The 14,821-nt window shown below is 41.1% G+C and overlaps 1 protein-coding gene across 1 annotated transcript in view; it reads left to right on the top strand.

The window, feature by feature from the left end:
- Positions 1-12,159, top strand: part of LOC140200078 (rho guanine nucleotide exchange factor 17-like) — a 472,416-nt gene extending 460,257 nt beyond the window's left edge. Inside the window, exon 21 of the mRNA XM_072262817.1 lies at positions 4,931-12,159. Within this exon, the coding sequence (XP_072118918.1) occupies positions 4,931-5,136 (206 nt within the window). The 3' untranslated portion in view covers positions 5,137-12,159. The remainder of the gene's footprint in view (positions 1-4,930) is intronic.
- Positions 12,160-14,821: the final 2,662 nt, after the last annotated feature.

Genomic DNA, 14,821 nt, shown 5'->3' with positions numbered 1-14,821 from the left:
AGTCACAAGGGGCATAGATAAGCTGGATGGTCACAGTCTTTTTCCCCAAGGTAGGTGAGTCTAAAATTGGAGAGCATAGGCATAACAAGAGATAGAAGCAGAATTAGGCCATTCAGCCAATCAAGTCTGTTCTGCCACTTCATCATGGCTGGTCTATTTTCTCTCTTAACCCCATTCTCCTGCCTTATCCCTGTAACCTTTCACACCCTGACTATCAAGAACCTATCCATCTCCACCTTAAATACACCCAATGACCTGGTCTACATATCCATCTGTGGTGATGAATTCACTACCTTCTGGCTAAAGAAATTCCTCCTCATCTCCATACTAAATGGATGTCCCTCTATTCTGAGGCTGTGCCATCTGGTCCTAGACTCCCTCACTATATTCCACATCCACTCTAACTAGGCCTTTCAACATTCGATAGGTTTCAATGACAATGCCCCTCATTCTTCTAAATTCCAGTGAGTACAGTCCCAGAGACATCAAATACTCCTCATAAATTAACCCTTTCATTCCCAGAATCATTCCTATGAACTTCCTCTGAGGCCTCTCCAATGTCAGCACATCCTTTGTTAGATAAGGCCTCACCAGTGCCTTATAAAGCCTTGGCACTACATCCTTGCTATTATATTCTAGTCCTCTCGAAATGAAAGCTAACATTGCAATTGCCTTCCTCACCACTGACTCAAATTTCAAGTTAACCTTTTAAAGAATCTTGCAAGAGGATTCCCAAGACCCTTTTCATCTTGGATATAGACTACACTTTTGTTCCTTTTACCAAAGTTCATATGAAATAAGTAAAATACTTTACCAATGATAAAATAAATCAAAGTCAGCATGGTTTCTGTAAAGGAAAATCTTGCCCAACAAATCTGCTTGAGCTCTTTGAGGAAGTAACGAGCAGGATAGATAAAGTAGAGGCAATGAATGTCATTTACTTGGATTTTCAGAAGACATATGATAAAGTGCCACACATGAGGTTGCCTAACAAGATAAAATCCTATGGTGTTACAGGAAAGGTACTGGCATGGATAGCAGAACGGCTGACAGGCAGGAGGCAGTGAGCGGGAATAAAGGGGGCCTTTTCTGGTTGGCTGCCAGTGACTAATGGTATTCCGCAGGAGTTGGTTTTGGGACCACTACTTTTCAAGCTGTTTGTCAGTTCTTTAGATAATAGAATTGATGGGTTTGTGGCAAAGTTTGTGGATGATATGAAGATAGGTGGAGGGGTAGGTAGTGCTGAGGAAGCAACGTGATTACAGCAGGACTTAGACAAATTCGAATAGTGGGCAAAAAAGTGGCAGATGGAATACAGTGTTGGAAAATGTACGATAATGCATTTTTGTAAAAGGCACAACAGTACAGACTATTATCTAAATGGGGAGAAGGTTCAAACATCATAAGTACAGAGGGACTTAGGAGTCCTCATGCAAGACTCCCAGAGGGTTAATTTGCAGGTTGAGTCTGTGGTAAAGAAGGCAATTGCAATGTTGGCATTTATTTCAAGGGGAATAGGATATAAAAGCAAAAGGATAATGCTGAGGCTTTATAAGGCACTAGTCAGTCCGCACTTGGAGTATTGTCAACAGTTTTATGCCCCATATCTCAGAAAGGATGTGTTGTCATTGGAGAGAGTCCAGAGGAGGTTCATGAGGATCATTCTGGGAGTGAAGGGGTTAACATATGAGGAGCATTTGGCAGCTTTAGGCCTGTACTCATTGGAATCTAGAAGGACACGTGGGAATTGGATTGAAACCTACCGAATGTTGAAAACTAGATAGGGTGGATGTGGAGAGGATATTTCCTGTGTGGTGGGGGTATCCAGAACTAGAGGGCACAGCCTCAAAATTGAGGAGCGACCTTTTAGAACAGAGGTAAGGAGGAATTTTTTTTTTAACTAGAGAGTATGAATCTGAGGAATGCTCTAACACAGACTGGGGTGGAGGCTGTAGCTGGGATCAGCCATGATGGAATGGTGGAGCAGACTCGATGGGCTGAATGGCCTAAGTCTGCTCCTACATCTTATGGTCTTCATGACCATACACTCACTGACACTGTATTCCATCTGTCACTTCTTTGAACATTCTCCTAAACTCCTAAGTCATTCTGCAACCTCCCTGTTTCCTCAACAATAACAGCTCCTCCACCTATTTTCGTATCGTAAGCAAACTTGGCCACAAAGCCATCAATCTGTTATCGAAATCATTGACATATAACAAAAAAAGTTGTCCCAAAATCGACCCCTGCAGAGTACCACCAGACACCCTTTTTCCCCAGTGTTTGCCTCCTGCCAATCAGACAAACCTGTACCCATGCTGGGATCTTTTATGTAATACCATGGGCTCTTATCTTGTTAAGCAGCCTCATGTACGGCATCTTGTTATAGGCCTTCAAAAAATCCAACTACACAACATCCACTGATTCTCCTTTGTCTCTCCTGCTTGTTATTTCCTCAAAGAAGTTCAACAGATTTGTCAGGCAAGATTTTCCCTTAAGGAAACCATGCTGACTTTGTCCTATCTTATCATGTACCTCCAAGTATCCTGAAAACACATCCTTAACAATCGACTCCAATATTTTCCCAGCCACTAAGTTCAGAGTAACTGGCCTGTAATTTCCTTTCTTCTGCCTCCCTCCCTTCTTGAAGAGTGGAGTGACATTTGCAATTTTCCAATCCTCCAGAACTGTGCCAGAATCTAGTGACTCTTGAAAGATCATTACTAATCCTCCACAATCTCTTCTACCTCCTCTTTTAGAACCATAGGGTGTAGTCCATCTGATCCAGGTGACTAATTATCTTCAGGCCTTTCAACTTCTCAAGCACCTTTTCTCTAGTAATGGCAACTGCACTCACTTCTCACGGTCTCAAATTTTAGGCATACTGCTAGTGTCTGCCACAGTGAAGAATGATGCAAAATAATTATTTTGTTCATCCACAATTTCCTTGTCCCACATTACTACCTCTCCAGTGTCATTTTCTAGTGATCCAATATCTACTCTCACCTTTTACTCTTTATATATCTGAAAAATCTTTGGTATCACCTTTGATGTTATTGGCTAGCTTACCTGCATATTTCACCTTTTCCGTCCCTATGTTTTTTTTAGTTGCCTTCTATTGGTTTTTAAAAACTTCCCAATCCTCTAACTTCCCACTAAATTTTGCTCTATTATATGTCCTCTCTTTTACTTTTGACTTCCCTTGTCAGCCACAGTTGTGTCATCTGCCTTTTGAATACTCCTTCTTTGTGATGTATCTGTCTTGCGCCTTCCGAATTGCTCCCAGAAACTCTAGCCATTGCTGTTCTGCCATCATCTCTGCTCGTGTCCCCTTCTGATGAAAACTTGGAGAGCTCCTCTCTTATGCCTCTATATTAAACTTTACTCCACTGTCATACTGACACATCTGACCTTGGCTTCTCCCTCTCAAATTGCAGAGTGAATATTATCATCTAATAATCACTGTCTCCTAAGGGTTCCTGTACCTTAAGCTCCCTAATCAAGTCTTGTTCATTTCACAACACCCAATCCAATTGTAAAGGGTAAAGAAAACAGAAGGAAGTGGTTATGGGAAGTTAGAGAAATTGATGTTCATGTCAACATGTCGGAGACACCCCAGACTGCATATGAGGTGTTGCTCCTCCAAGCTGTGTTTGGCCTACCGCCTTATTTTGGCTTCTGCCCTCTTCCTTTCCAGTCCTGATGAAGAGTCTCAGCTCAAAACGTTTGCTGTTACTTTAGAATTTTGTGTGTGTTGCAATGGATAGTGGGTATTAATTAATATTAAGGAAACTCAGATTCATTGGAAGTTCACAGGGAATCAGTTCATGCAGGGTTTGTGTGTAATAAATTGCCAGGTAGGTCACTACAGCTTTTAGTATCTGTGGGTGAAGGATGTATGTGGATATGTCTGTAGCAATGGGGATAGAGGGCCACACATTGGGAAAACTGCAAAGCTGAGACTTGTAAATGTAAACAAATGCAAATACTGGGAAGCTAGGGGAGAGAAAAATAGAAATTGCTGCAAACTTTCTGAAGGTCAGGCAGCATCTGTGGAGGGAGAAACAGTGAATGGTTCTTTGACCTGAAACGGTTCCTAATCTACACGAGACCTGGCATAGATTGAGCACCTTCGCTCTGTCCACCACAACAGATGAGGTTTCCCTGTGGCCACCCATTTTAATTCCATTTCCCATTCCCACTCCGACAAGTTGGTCCGTGGCCACCTCTACTGCCATGATGAGGCCACTCTCAGGTTGGAGGAGCAACATCTCATTGTTCAGTCTGGGTAGCCTCCAACCTGACAACATGAATATTGATTTCTCTAACTTCTGGCAATTTCTTCCCCCCTCCCCCTTCTCTCTTTTTCTAGTCCCCATTCTGGCTCCCCTCTTAACCCTTCTCTTCTCCGCACCTGGTGTCCCCCCCCGCTTCCCTTTCTCCCAATAGTCGGCTCTCCTCTCCTATCAGATTCCTCCTTCTTCAGCCCTTTACCTTTTCCACCAATCGCCTCCCAGCTTCTCACTTCACCCGCTTCCCTCACCCGCCTACCATCCTTCTCATCTGGTCTCAGCTACCCCCTGCCAATTTGTACTCCTCCCCCCTCCCCACCCACCTTCTTATTCTGGCTTCTTCCCCTTTCCTTTCCAGTTCTGATGAAGGGTCATGGCCCGAAATGTCGACTGTTTATTCATTTCCATAGATACTGCCTGATCTGCTGAGTTCCTCTGGCATTTTATGTATGTTGTTCAAAATGTGTAATTTCTTTTCCTGTTTGATGCGAACTGTAGATTGCTAGGTAGATATAAACATAATTATTTCATTTTTAGCACATTGATTCTGACTTTTGAGGTAGGTTTCTCTTAAGGCACATGTAACGTGGTTGATTTGCATTTCCGAGTGAATTCCGACCATCTTCTTATCCCTTCAGGTCGGCCGAGCACGGGTGGAGAAAGGCTGGCTGGTTCACAGAAGCGGGACTTGGCGAGACGACGGTCGTCTGCCATTATCCCAATGAAGACCAACATGCTGGTGATCAGCGGAGGAGACGGGTATGAAGACTTCCGGCTTACGAACAGCAGTGAGACGGTGGGCCGAGACGACAGCACCAACCATCTGCTTCTGTGGCGCGTTTGAGAGCAGAGAAGCAAATCCCTGGTTACAAGACTACTGTTTTTGTTTGTCTCCTAGTGTGCTTTGTCTAATGCTTGGGCATTTAGTCTCTGTATGCATTGTTTGCCCTTTACTGTACACGAGCAGGAACCCAAAATGAATGATCAGCAGTCTTAAGACGTATCTGCAATTCTGTGAGGTGATCGACGCCAAATTTTGGTTGTGATGTTATTTTCTTTCCCACCCATGTCAGTGTGCCATTGATTACGAAATGGTACATTGTTGTGTTTTACTTTATTAAGGCGCAATGGAACGAGCAAAGATAATCAACCTGTGATAATTAAGACTTCCCATTAATGAAAAGAATGTCACTGAGCTTGGGTCCAAGGAAAGAGACAATGTGTCACCAGAAGCTGATCGAAAAAAGAAGGCAGGAGATCGTGGGAATCACGCTTTGCACAGGATGTCTTCATTCGTGACAGGAGATCCCTTCTTTGTCTTCAACCTCTGTTCCCTAAAGTCTGACAGTTTCTTCGTGGCAGCAATCATGAGGAATCCTCATCTGTGCTTCGAGCTGACGACACCGTGATTGTGCTTCAAGTAACCACCAAGTAATAATTTCCAATGAGATCTTCATCTGTGGGAACTTGTCTAAGAAAATCCTGGTGGTCTGCATGGATATTGTGACAGTGGAATTCTGTTTATTGTGGTGTTTGAAATGAAGAGGCCTTTCAGAAATCAGACCTCGGTCAAATGTGTCATGTTGAAATGAACCACAAAGTGGAGTGCATCGTGGCATACCTGTATGTACTTAAACACCTAAGACAAACATTTGTGGACATCATTCTCAGTGAATCTGCATGAGAGAGAATCATGATTGTAGTATTAATTCCTTTTGGACATCACACAAATTTCCATGTACTTTCGCTTCCAGTCAGAGGGCTGATGAATTGCATTGTATGTACCTCATTACGTACCAACAGCTACAACGTTCCAGTAGTGTGAGTGTGAGAGTGTGTGTGAGTGTGAGTGTGTGTGTGCGCGTGCACGCACTTGGTTGTGTTCTACTGCCTTTTTGTAGAATGGAGCCAGTTTATATAGAAACCAGAGCGCGCGTGTGAAATGACTATGTGCAATATGTGGCCAAGATCATGGAGGACCATCACTTTTCAGAAGCATTTAACCAGAGGACATTTGGATATTTTGTAGGAAGCACCGGTTAATTAGTGCCACATAAAAACCTCAATCTGCCAAAGGCCGCAGTTATAGTCGAAGCTACCTTTTGGACAGTAAATCCAGAAGGGGAACTGATATTGGTCCTCCTGTACAGTATTTATGTTTATTTTAACTTAGTTATCTTCCACAGCACTTAATTTATACATTTATCTTTTTTTAATATCTCTAGAAATTTGACAAAGTTTGTTTTACATTTTGTGGCTTAATCTAGTTGTTCATTCTGTGTGGTGAGATTTTGTAAAAGGAAGGATGACTGAATATGTTTGACTGAATTACGTGGACCTCAGCCTCAGTTAGCCGAACACAATTTTCCACGAATAATGTACTCCTAGTTCCTCATGAACTTCACCTCCACTCTCCATCCTTGTTAAATCAGCAGGAACATTGTGTAGTATTGGGCCTTAAATCAACTCAAATGCAGGAGATGTGTTGGAAATTCCAGAACAATTAATAATTAGGTGAACATCCAAACCTTTACAAACTGTCTTTACTGTTTCTGACCAGATGTATCAGGTTTCCATTTTAATAATTCAATAGGACATGCCACAAAGCTTGTTTCATTAATATCATTTTAAGAGGAAGATATTGAGAATCAGAGATAATGAGATTCCAAGGTGTCGCAAGTAGACTCCATATAGGCTCCATAGGACTCCATATCTGCTGTCAAAGTGCCTTTGGTTTTTGCCTTGTTTCTTGGCAACCCTTTCCAAGTCTATCACAACCCCACATACTCATCTGAGAGCAATGATATTAAGATAAATGTTGTTCTTTAGTTCCCTCACACACCGAAGCTTGACGCCTGGGTTGTGAAATCAGTAATTTAGCTTTAATATCTGTTTATTTGTGTTCGGTGATTTGGATCTGAAGACTTTTAGATGTGTGGTATATAATTAAGTCTTCTGCTGCTGGGCTTTCACCCAGTAATTACCCCTTGAAAAGATAAATTGCAAAAAAAATAGGGTTAACAGTTGTAAATAACCGTGCTTCTGGTGTGGCGCTACACATCTGTCACCCCTATCCCTCCACCAATAGCCCTTCCACAATGCTCCACTCATTTTCACTCCCACCTGCCAAGCACATTATGTTTTAGAATTCGATTACTGTGTACACGTAGCCTGTACTGTGTGCCGATGAAGAGCACAATCATGGAGCATATTTTTGATTACATGTAGCACAATACAGGCACTGGTAGCCCAGTAGTAAGCACATCATTCCTTTCGTATTATACTTCAGTCACAATGCTATAGGTTGTTTCATGTTCCTTACTCCAAAGTTGCTTCACTGATTAAATCTGACTTTTGTTCCTTATAAACAGTTTTAATTTTGCATCCCAGAATGTAGTATTTCCTGCCAAATGGTCTTAGCTGATTATGAAAAGCCAAAGAATAGAAGACACATACAAAATGAATGTTCTTTTCTTCCCTGTCTACTTTCCAAAATTATAGAAAAGGTCAAGTAGCCAGACACAGGTATTAAATGTGAGGGGATAATTTTATACTCCTCACATACTTACTGATGGGGTGACATAAAGAGTAGAGGAATGCTTTGCAGTGAAATAAAAGTGACGGTGTAAATCAGCAGCACTGCAACAAGGTTTCTGGTATTGAATTAAATATTTTACACCGGAAGGAATAAGATTGGATTGTTGGCTTGGCATTGTCATACGTTGGAAAACACACAATGCTGGAGGAAATCAGCAGATCACGTGGCTTCTATGGAGGAGAATAAACAGTCGATCTTGGGGGCGAGACCCTCCATCAGGACTGGTGATGGATCTTGGTTCAAAACGTCGACTGTTTATTCCCTTTTATAAACGCTGCCTGGCCTGCTGAGTCCCTCCAGCATTTTGTGTGTTGCTCTGGATTTCCAGCGACTGCTGAATTTCTTGTGTAAATGTTGGAACAGCCAGGTTGTAAACAGTATCTGTAAAGGCTGTTTTCTGTTGTTATGTAGCGTATGCCATCGGCCCACTGAAGATCAGAGGGCTTTGATGTTTAAAAAATTGTCTTATCTGCATTAACGCTGCTTCAAAAAATTCAGTCTTCGGTTTGCACAGATAAAAGCCCAGAAATATTTTGATTCGAGCTCAGATTTCATTTTCAAAGTGTTAGTTTGAAATCCAGGAGTTGCCAAGTCTAAGAGTGGCATGCAGCGAGCATTGGCCTTTTCAGAATTGCATCATATTCCTTTCTTCATTCACAGAGCATCATCATAAAAATGATTAGAATTGAATCAAGAAATAAAATTGCCTTATGAATATTCTGAGCTTGATTAAAGCCCCATTGTTTTGAGGCATAATTTTTGAGATCAATGGGGCAAAAAAAAAATGCACTGCTAATTAAACTCTGAATGTGGTGGAATTCTGAATTATATTTACAAATCTAAGGCTTAAGGTCAGAACTGAAAAATACCTTTGTGATGCTCGTTGAACCATGACTGAGTGGGTGTGTTTCAAGAGCAGTAGTTGTTGGTAAATGCTAGGCTAATTATTCCACACATTTTGCATTAATGTAAAACAGTTTCTAGACATCCAGACATAATACAACTCTGTTCTTAAAGCACCAGGATTAGTTCCAAAGAAACAGGTGGGATCTTGTGGTATTTCACATTGCTGGAAAATGCATGAGCGTAGTATTATCGACTATAACACTAGCTTCAGGTCATTCTTCAATCACACGTTACAAAGAGTTTCCTAATAAACTCAACCCAGTCAACCAATTGGTTCAGAACACTGCTTGACCTTATTTCTCTTTGGGTTTCCTCTGCCAGTGAAGCAATGTTTGCACAAATGTCTGTTCATGATGCCGATGTTTCCTCCCAGAATGTTTACACGGCATGTAGAAAGCTTTAATTGGCCTGTGGGTGGATGATATTGTGACTTTTTAAATGTCTTGAGAAGGTTGAGGTGGTGTGGAGTTTGGAGAAATTTCAATATATTTAATGTGCTGAGATCAAAGGATCTAAACTTCTGAAGTCACTGATTTAGTGGAGGCAGAGCTCAAACTGCCTGGTGCAAACAGTGAATTATAAAGTGCCTAGACTAATGTTGGGTGTGCAATTAAATAGATCAACAAATTAATGGGAATTGCATCAGTTGTAATTGTGTTCAGGGGATCCTGTCGTTGAAGCAAGAAAAACAATTTTACCATTAAGAAGCTTATTTTTGGTCTAATTTCTAAATTTTTCACATTTGTGCCAAAGGAATTAGGGAGGAGAACTGATGTTCAGATCAGAGAAAATTTTGCAAGGTTCAAGTTGAAAATGAGGGGAAATACTGATTGAATGTAAAATCAGAGGGCCAATAGATGTGCTAAGTGTGGCATGCATCAGAATTAAGAAGTTTGTTGAAATTTACAGCAGGAGATTGAATCTTCTAAGCCTCAGTTTCTGTGGGATTCACATATCTATCTCTGAAACTTCTAAGAAGATACATACACCAAAGGGAGGGAGAGAGAGACTTTTTTGAGAAGACAAGGTGGGGACATGTGGAGGTGAGCTGAAGCAATTAAAGCCATAGAACATTTTGACAGAGTAGTGGAGAACACCAGAATATTGTCTTGAAATTATAAGGTAAGTTCAGAATCATGTTTTCTCATAAAGATGACAGGGAAGCTGTTCTGTGGAGTTTCAGCTAAAAGTGAAACTTTTGGGACCAAAATAGATGATTTTTTAAAAATTTGGCAAGCTATATGTGCCAGTGGAGGAGAAATGGTAGAACAGCCTTAAGATTGTGGTCCACTTCTGTGACCCTTTTTTAATGTCCTTTCTGAGCATGTTCCCCAGTCTTTTGGGTTGTCCATTGAATAAGAGCAGAGAAACAGGTCCAAAGGTTAAGAAGAAACAATGACTTGTTATGGTTTAAGAAAATCAACTGTTTATGTTTGCTAAGTAGGTAGACCAGAATTGCGAGAAAAGAAGTTGTCTGAGATACAGATTGATAAGAATAGCTGCAAAGAAAACAATGCAACTGGCAAAATAAAGGTCCATGCTCCAGAATTAATTCTGGCCATGGAAACCAAATGAGTCCTCTGGCTCTAATGCGGTATGGTGCTCCCTGTTAATGCTTGACGTTCAAAACTACATTGAGTACTTCACTGGAGATTGCATTAAAATCTGCGATTTAGATATAGCCGGTGAGCATTTAGAGCATTTGGAAAAAATTAATTCCCCTAAAGGAAACTGGCCTAGAGAGCAGGGAGTCTTGGAAAGATATATTGTCTTTGAAGGCTTTTTGGCACATACTCAACTGAAGTATGCCACCACTTAAAGCGATTTTAGAACTGAAAGAATCAGCCTGTTTCTAAGAAGAAAGTTACCTGTAGGAAGTAGGTAAGTGGAAATTCAGTGTGGAAAGTAGGTCGTTGGCGTGCAATGGTTTGGGACAGAGAGTATTTTAGGGAAGGCTAGTGTTCTGAGTCTATCTCCATAAAGAAAAAAAATACACTTATCTTGAAGAGCTCTTTCTCCAGTCAACAAATGCAAAAGTTTCTTCACTCTTGACAAAATGAAGACTGCAGGTAGATCCCAATTCATTAGGTTCTTGTCTGCATATTTACATAAATCAGAAACTGTCTTTGGTTTTTAAAAGTTTTGATTGCTTTTAGAAGTTATCTCTTATCGCCTTCTGGGCCTTGAATTGCATACCCACCCTCTGAGTGTACAGTCAAATAATAGTTGCTCATCCACTGTGACACTTTCAGATGGCCAACACAAACTGTATTCATCATGATGAAAAATACTATCTTGCATGCACTACATTAAAATAAATCTCACTAAGTGCCACATATCACTGAAAAAAATGAAGACTTTTAAGAAACAAAAAAAAGATTTAAAGAGAGAAAGAAGCACTTCAGATTTAAAATAAAACACTTACACATTTTTCTTTGTCCAATGTGTGGGGACTTTAATGTAATAGAGAGCAAACTAAGTTCTGTTGTTGTCAAAAATTGCAAGATGTGACTTGGACACTCCAGTCGACAGTAGACTGTCAGAGTAGAGGTGTTTGTTGCTGGTGCGGTCAAACATTCACCTCTCATCGGGAAGGGTAGCTTTATTGGTTTCTAAGTCATAAGGTGTCCATTGTTCAGACATTTGGATGTAGAAAGCACATTGCATAGTGGCAGAGCCCCTTTAGAACCAAGTGTCAGTCATGACGCATGAGGGCATGATAAATAATTACTGTTAAAGGATGGCTCTTCTACTCTAAGCGCCTCACAGTGTTTCCTTTCACATTCTCTTCATACAGCTACAAGTATTTTACGTGTCAATTAAATGAGAAGTGTTAACTCCTCCACAAAGCATTCTATGTTGGCCGATTGTAAAGGATAGCAGTATCTTTAATGTTGTGTCAATTTGATATTAGGGTATTGCTTTGTAATTATCAGCCTGCACTGAAATTAACACTCCATTCACTCACCCTGTTATGAGTTCAAGAACTAATAGTAAAATAAAACATGATATAAAATTATATTCAGAAAGTGAAGAACATTTTGTTTCTACAGGTTGCAGTTTGCTTGGGCAATGGGAGAAGCCACCTCTTGAGTATTGTAAATAATGGTATATATTTCCTCCTCTGTACATACTGTTCTCAGTCTTTAATTGTTGATATGAATTTAATTGCATATTTTTATATACGTTTAAGTTTCACTGGTACAATTATTGTTGGACCAGGGCATTTAAATTATAACTACTACAGTACTTGGAAAACTTTTATTCTGAACCATTACAAGTCAAGTGAGGTTGTCATGATTATCACATATTCCTGTTATGTTTTGTCACTGTGGGATCTTTGTTATTAAAGTTCACTGGTGTCAGATATTTACATGGTGTATAAGTGTGCTTTATTTCCACCTACATTTTATATATATATCAAAAAATAAGAATGTCTGGAGGAAATGGCATTGGTTTATTGTTGTCACATGTACCAAGATACAGTGAAAAAATTGTCTTGCGTATGGTTTACACAGATCAGATCATTACCCAGTGCATTGAGGTACATTAAGGTAAAGTAATAACAATGCAGAATAGAGTGTAAAAGCTACCAAAAAAGTGCTCTCCCTACTGCCCATTACGCCGCTGGCCTTTAGAGCAGCAATGACAGTCCTCCGTCTCCGGGAGAGTTCAGGGCTTCCTTCATCATGTGTTTAGCTTGCTTTTCACTACTGTCAGTCATAGAGGTGTACAAGATGATGAGAGGCATTGATCGTGTGTATAGTCAGAGGCTTTTTCCCAGGGCTGAAATGGCTAGCACGAGAGGGCACAGTTTTAAGGTGCTTGGAAGCAGGCACAGAGGAGGTGTCAGGGGTAAGTTTTTTTTACGCAGAGTGGTGAGTGCGTGGAATGGGCTTCTGGTGACGGTGGTGGAGGCGGATATGATAGGTTTTTTTTAAGAGACTCCTGGATAGGTACATGGAGCTCAGAAAAACAGAGGGCTATGGGTAACCCTAGGTAATTTCTAAAGTAAGTACATGACCAGAACAGCATTGTGGGCCAAAGGGCCTGTATTGTGCTGTAGGTTTTCTATGTTTCTGTGCAAGTTCTGGGTAGAGACTCAGGAATACCGTCACATTCAGATGTAGAAGGATTCTTCATTGCTGTTTCCATAACAGTTCTGTTTTACCAGTCAGGGTTGATAGCTCTTCCAAACCTGGAGGACCAGTGGACGACTTCCAAACCTGGAGGACCAGTGGACGACTCTTAACCGGGCCTTTACCCTTTGACTTGCTTGGCATGGATGACCCTACCAAGAGCCAAAGCATAAGGCCCTGACTCTAGCCAGCAGCTCTCTGGGTCATTGAGGAACGCAAGCCTCCAAACCACGACAAGATTGTGGTCCTCTTGGAGGGCCAAAAAAGTGCAGTGCAGGTAAAATGAAAAAGTGCAAGACCATAACAAGGTAGACTGGGGGGGCAAGGGGCCATTTTATTGCACAAGAGTCCATTCAAATGACGGGTAGAAGCTGTCACTGAGCCTGATGGTATATGCTTTCAGGCTTTTCTATCTTCGTCCGATGGGAGAGGGAAAATGGAATGTCTGGAGAGGGTGCTGTCTTTATAGAGTCATACAGCACAGAAACAGGCCATTTGGCCCATCTGATCCATACTGAACCATTTAACCTGCCTAATCCCATTGACCTACACTGAGACCAGAGCCCTCCATATTCCTATCATCCATGTACCTATCCAAACTTCTCTTAAACGTTGAGATTGAGCTCACAGATAACACTTGCGCTGGCAGCTCGTTCCACACTCACGACTCTCTGCGTGAAGAAGGTTTTCTGCTCATGTTCTCCTTAAACTTTTCACTCTTCACTCTTAACCCATGACCTCTGGTTGTAGACCCACCCAACCTCAGTGGAAAAAGCCTACTTGGATTTATTCTATCCTACACCCCTCGTAATTTAGTATACCGCTATCAAATCTCCTCTCGATCTATTACATTCCAAGGAATAAGGTCCTAATCGATTCAAACTTTCTGTATAACTCAGGTCTTCCACACCCAGCAACATTCTTGTAAATTTTCCCTGGCTTCAGTTTGTTAACTGAATCTTTAAACATGAAAAAAAAACATGCAGTTGCTATTTTAACAGTACCAATAAAAGAGAAAATCTACTAAATGTTCCCACTTTTGGTTTAAGATTCCCAATATACTGGTTTGTAGATAGCAAGAACTATCTACAAACCTATCAAACCGATATGAAGTTTGGTCCATGTATCCAAGTTAATAAAGTACAATGAATTTAAATTGTACCACAGAGGCAAAATTCAAAAGGGCAAAGAATGCTGTATTTAAATGCGTGTAGCATTCGGAACAAGGTGGACGAACCCATGGCGCAATTAGAGATTGGCGGCATGATGTTGTGGGTGTCACTGATCCGTGGTTAAAAGAAGGTGATATTTGGGAGCCCAATGTCAAAGGGCACACCCTGTAACACAAGGACAGGCAGGAAGGCATAGGTGGTGGTGTGACCCTGTTGGTAAGAGATGGAATTACATCTTTAGAAAGAGGTGACATATGGTCAGAGAATGCTGAATCCCTCTGGCTTTGATTTATGCCTGCTACTTTACTATAGACAGAATCTACAGAGGGGAGATTGATACCTGTGATGTGCTGAGCTGTGTCCAAAACTCTCTGCAGTGTCTTGCAGTCTTGTGCAGAACAGCTTCCATACCAAGTAGTCATACATCCAGACAGAATGCTTACTACGGTGTATTAATAAAAGTCGGTAACAGTTGAGAGAGACATGTCACATTCCTTTAGCCTCCTGAGAAGGTACAGGAGCTGTTGAGGTTTTCTTAGCCATGACATCAGTGTGGTTGGACCAGGACAGGTGATGTTTACTCCCAGGAACTTGAAGCTCTCAACCCTCTCAAACTCAACATGCAGCTATATGTTTGTGTTGAGTTGGCAATTTATGTGCAAACATTTTGTCACCATACGAGGCGACATCATCAGTGTGCTGCTGATTGTGGTG

Source organism: Mobula birostris, chromosome 7 (genome assembly GCF_030028105.1).
Source record: "Mobula birostris isolate sMobBir1 chromosome 7, sMobBir1.hap1, whole genome shotgun sequence".
Taxonomy (NCBI): Eukaryota; Metazoa; Chordata; class Chondrichthyes; order Myliobatiformes; family Myliobatidae; genus Mobula; species Mobula birostris.
The sequence above is the reverse complement of the archived record's forward strand: the minus strand, read 5'-3'. Positions and strand labels throughout refer to the sequence as shown.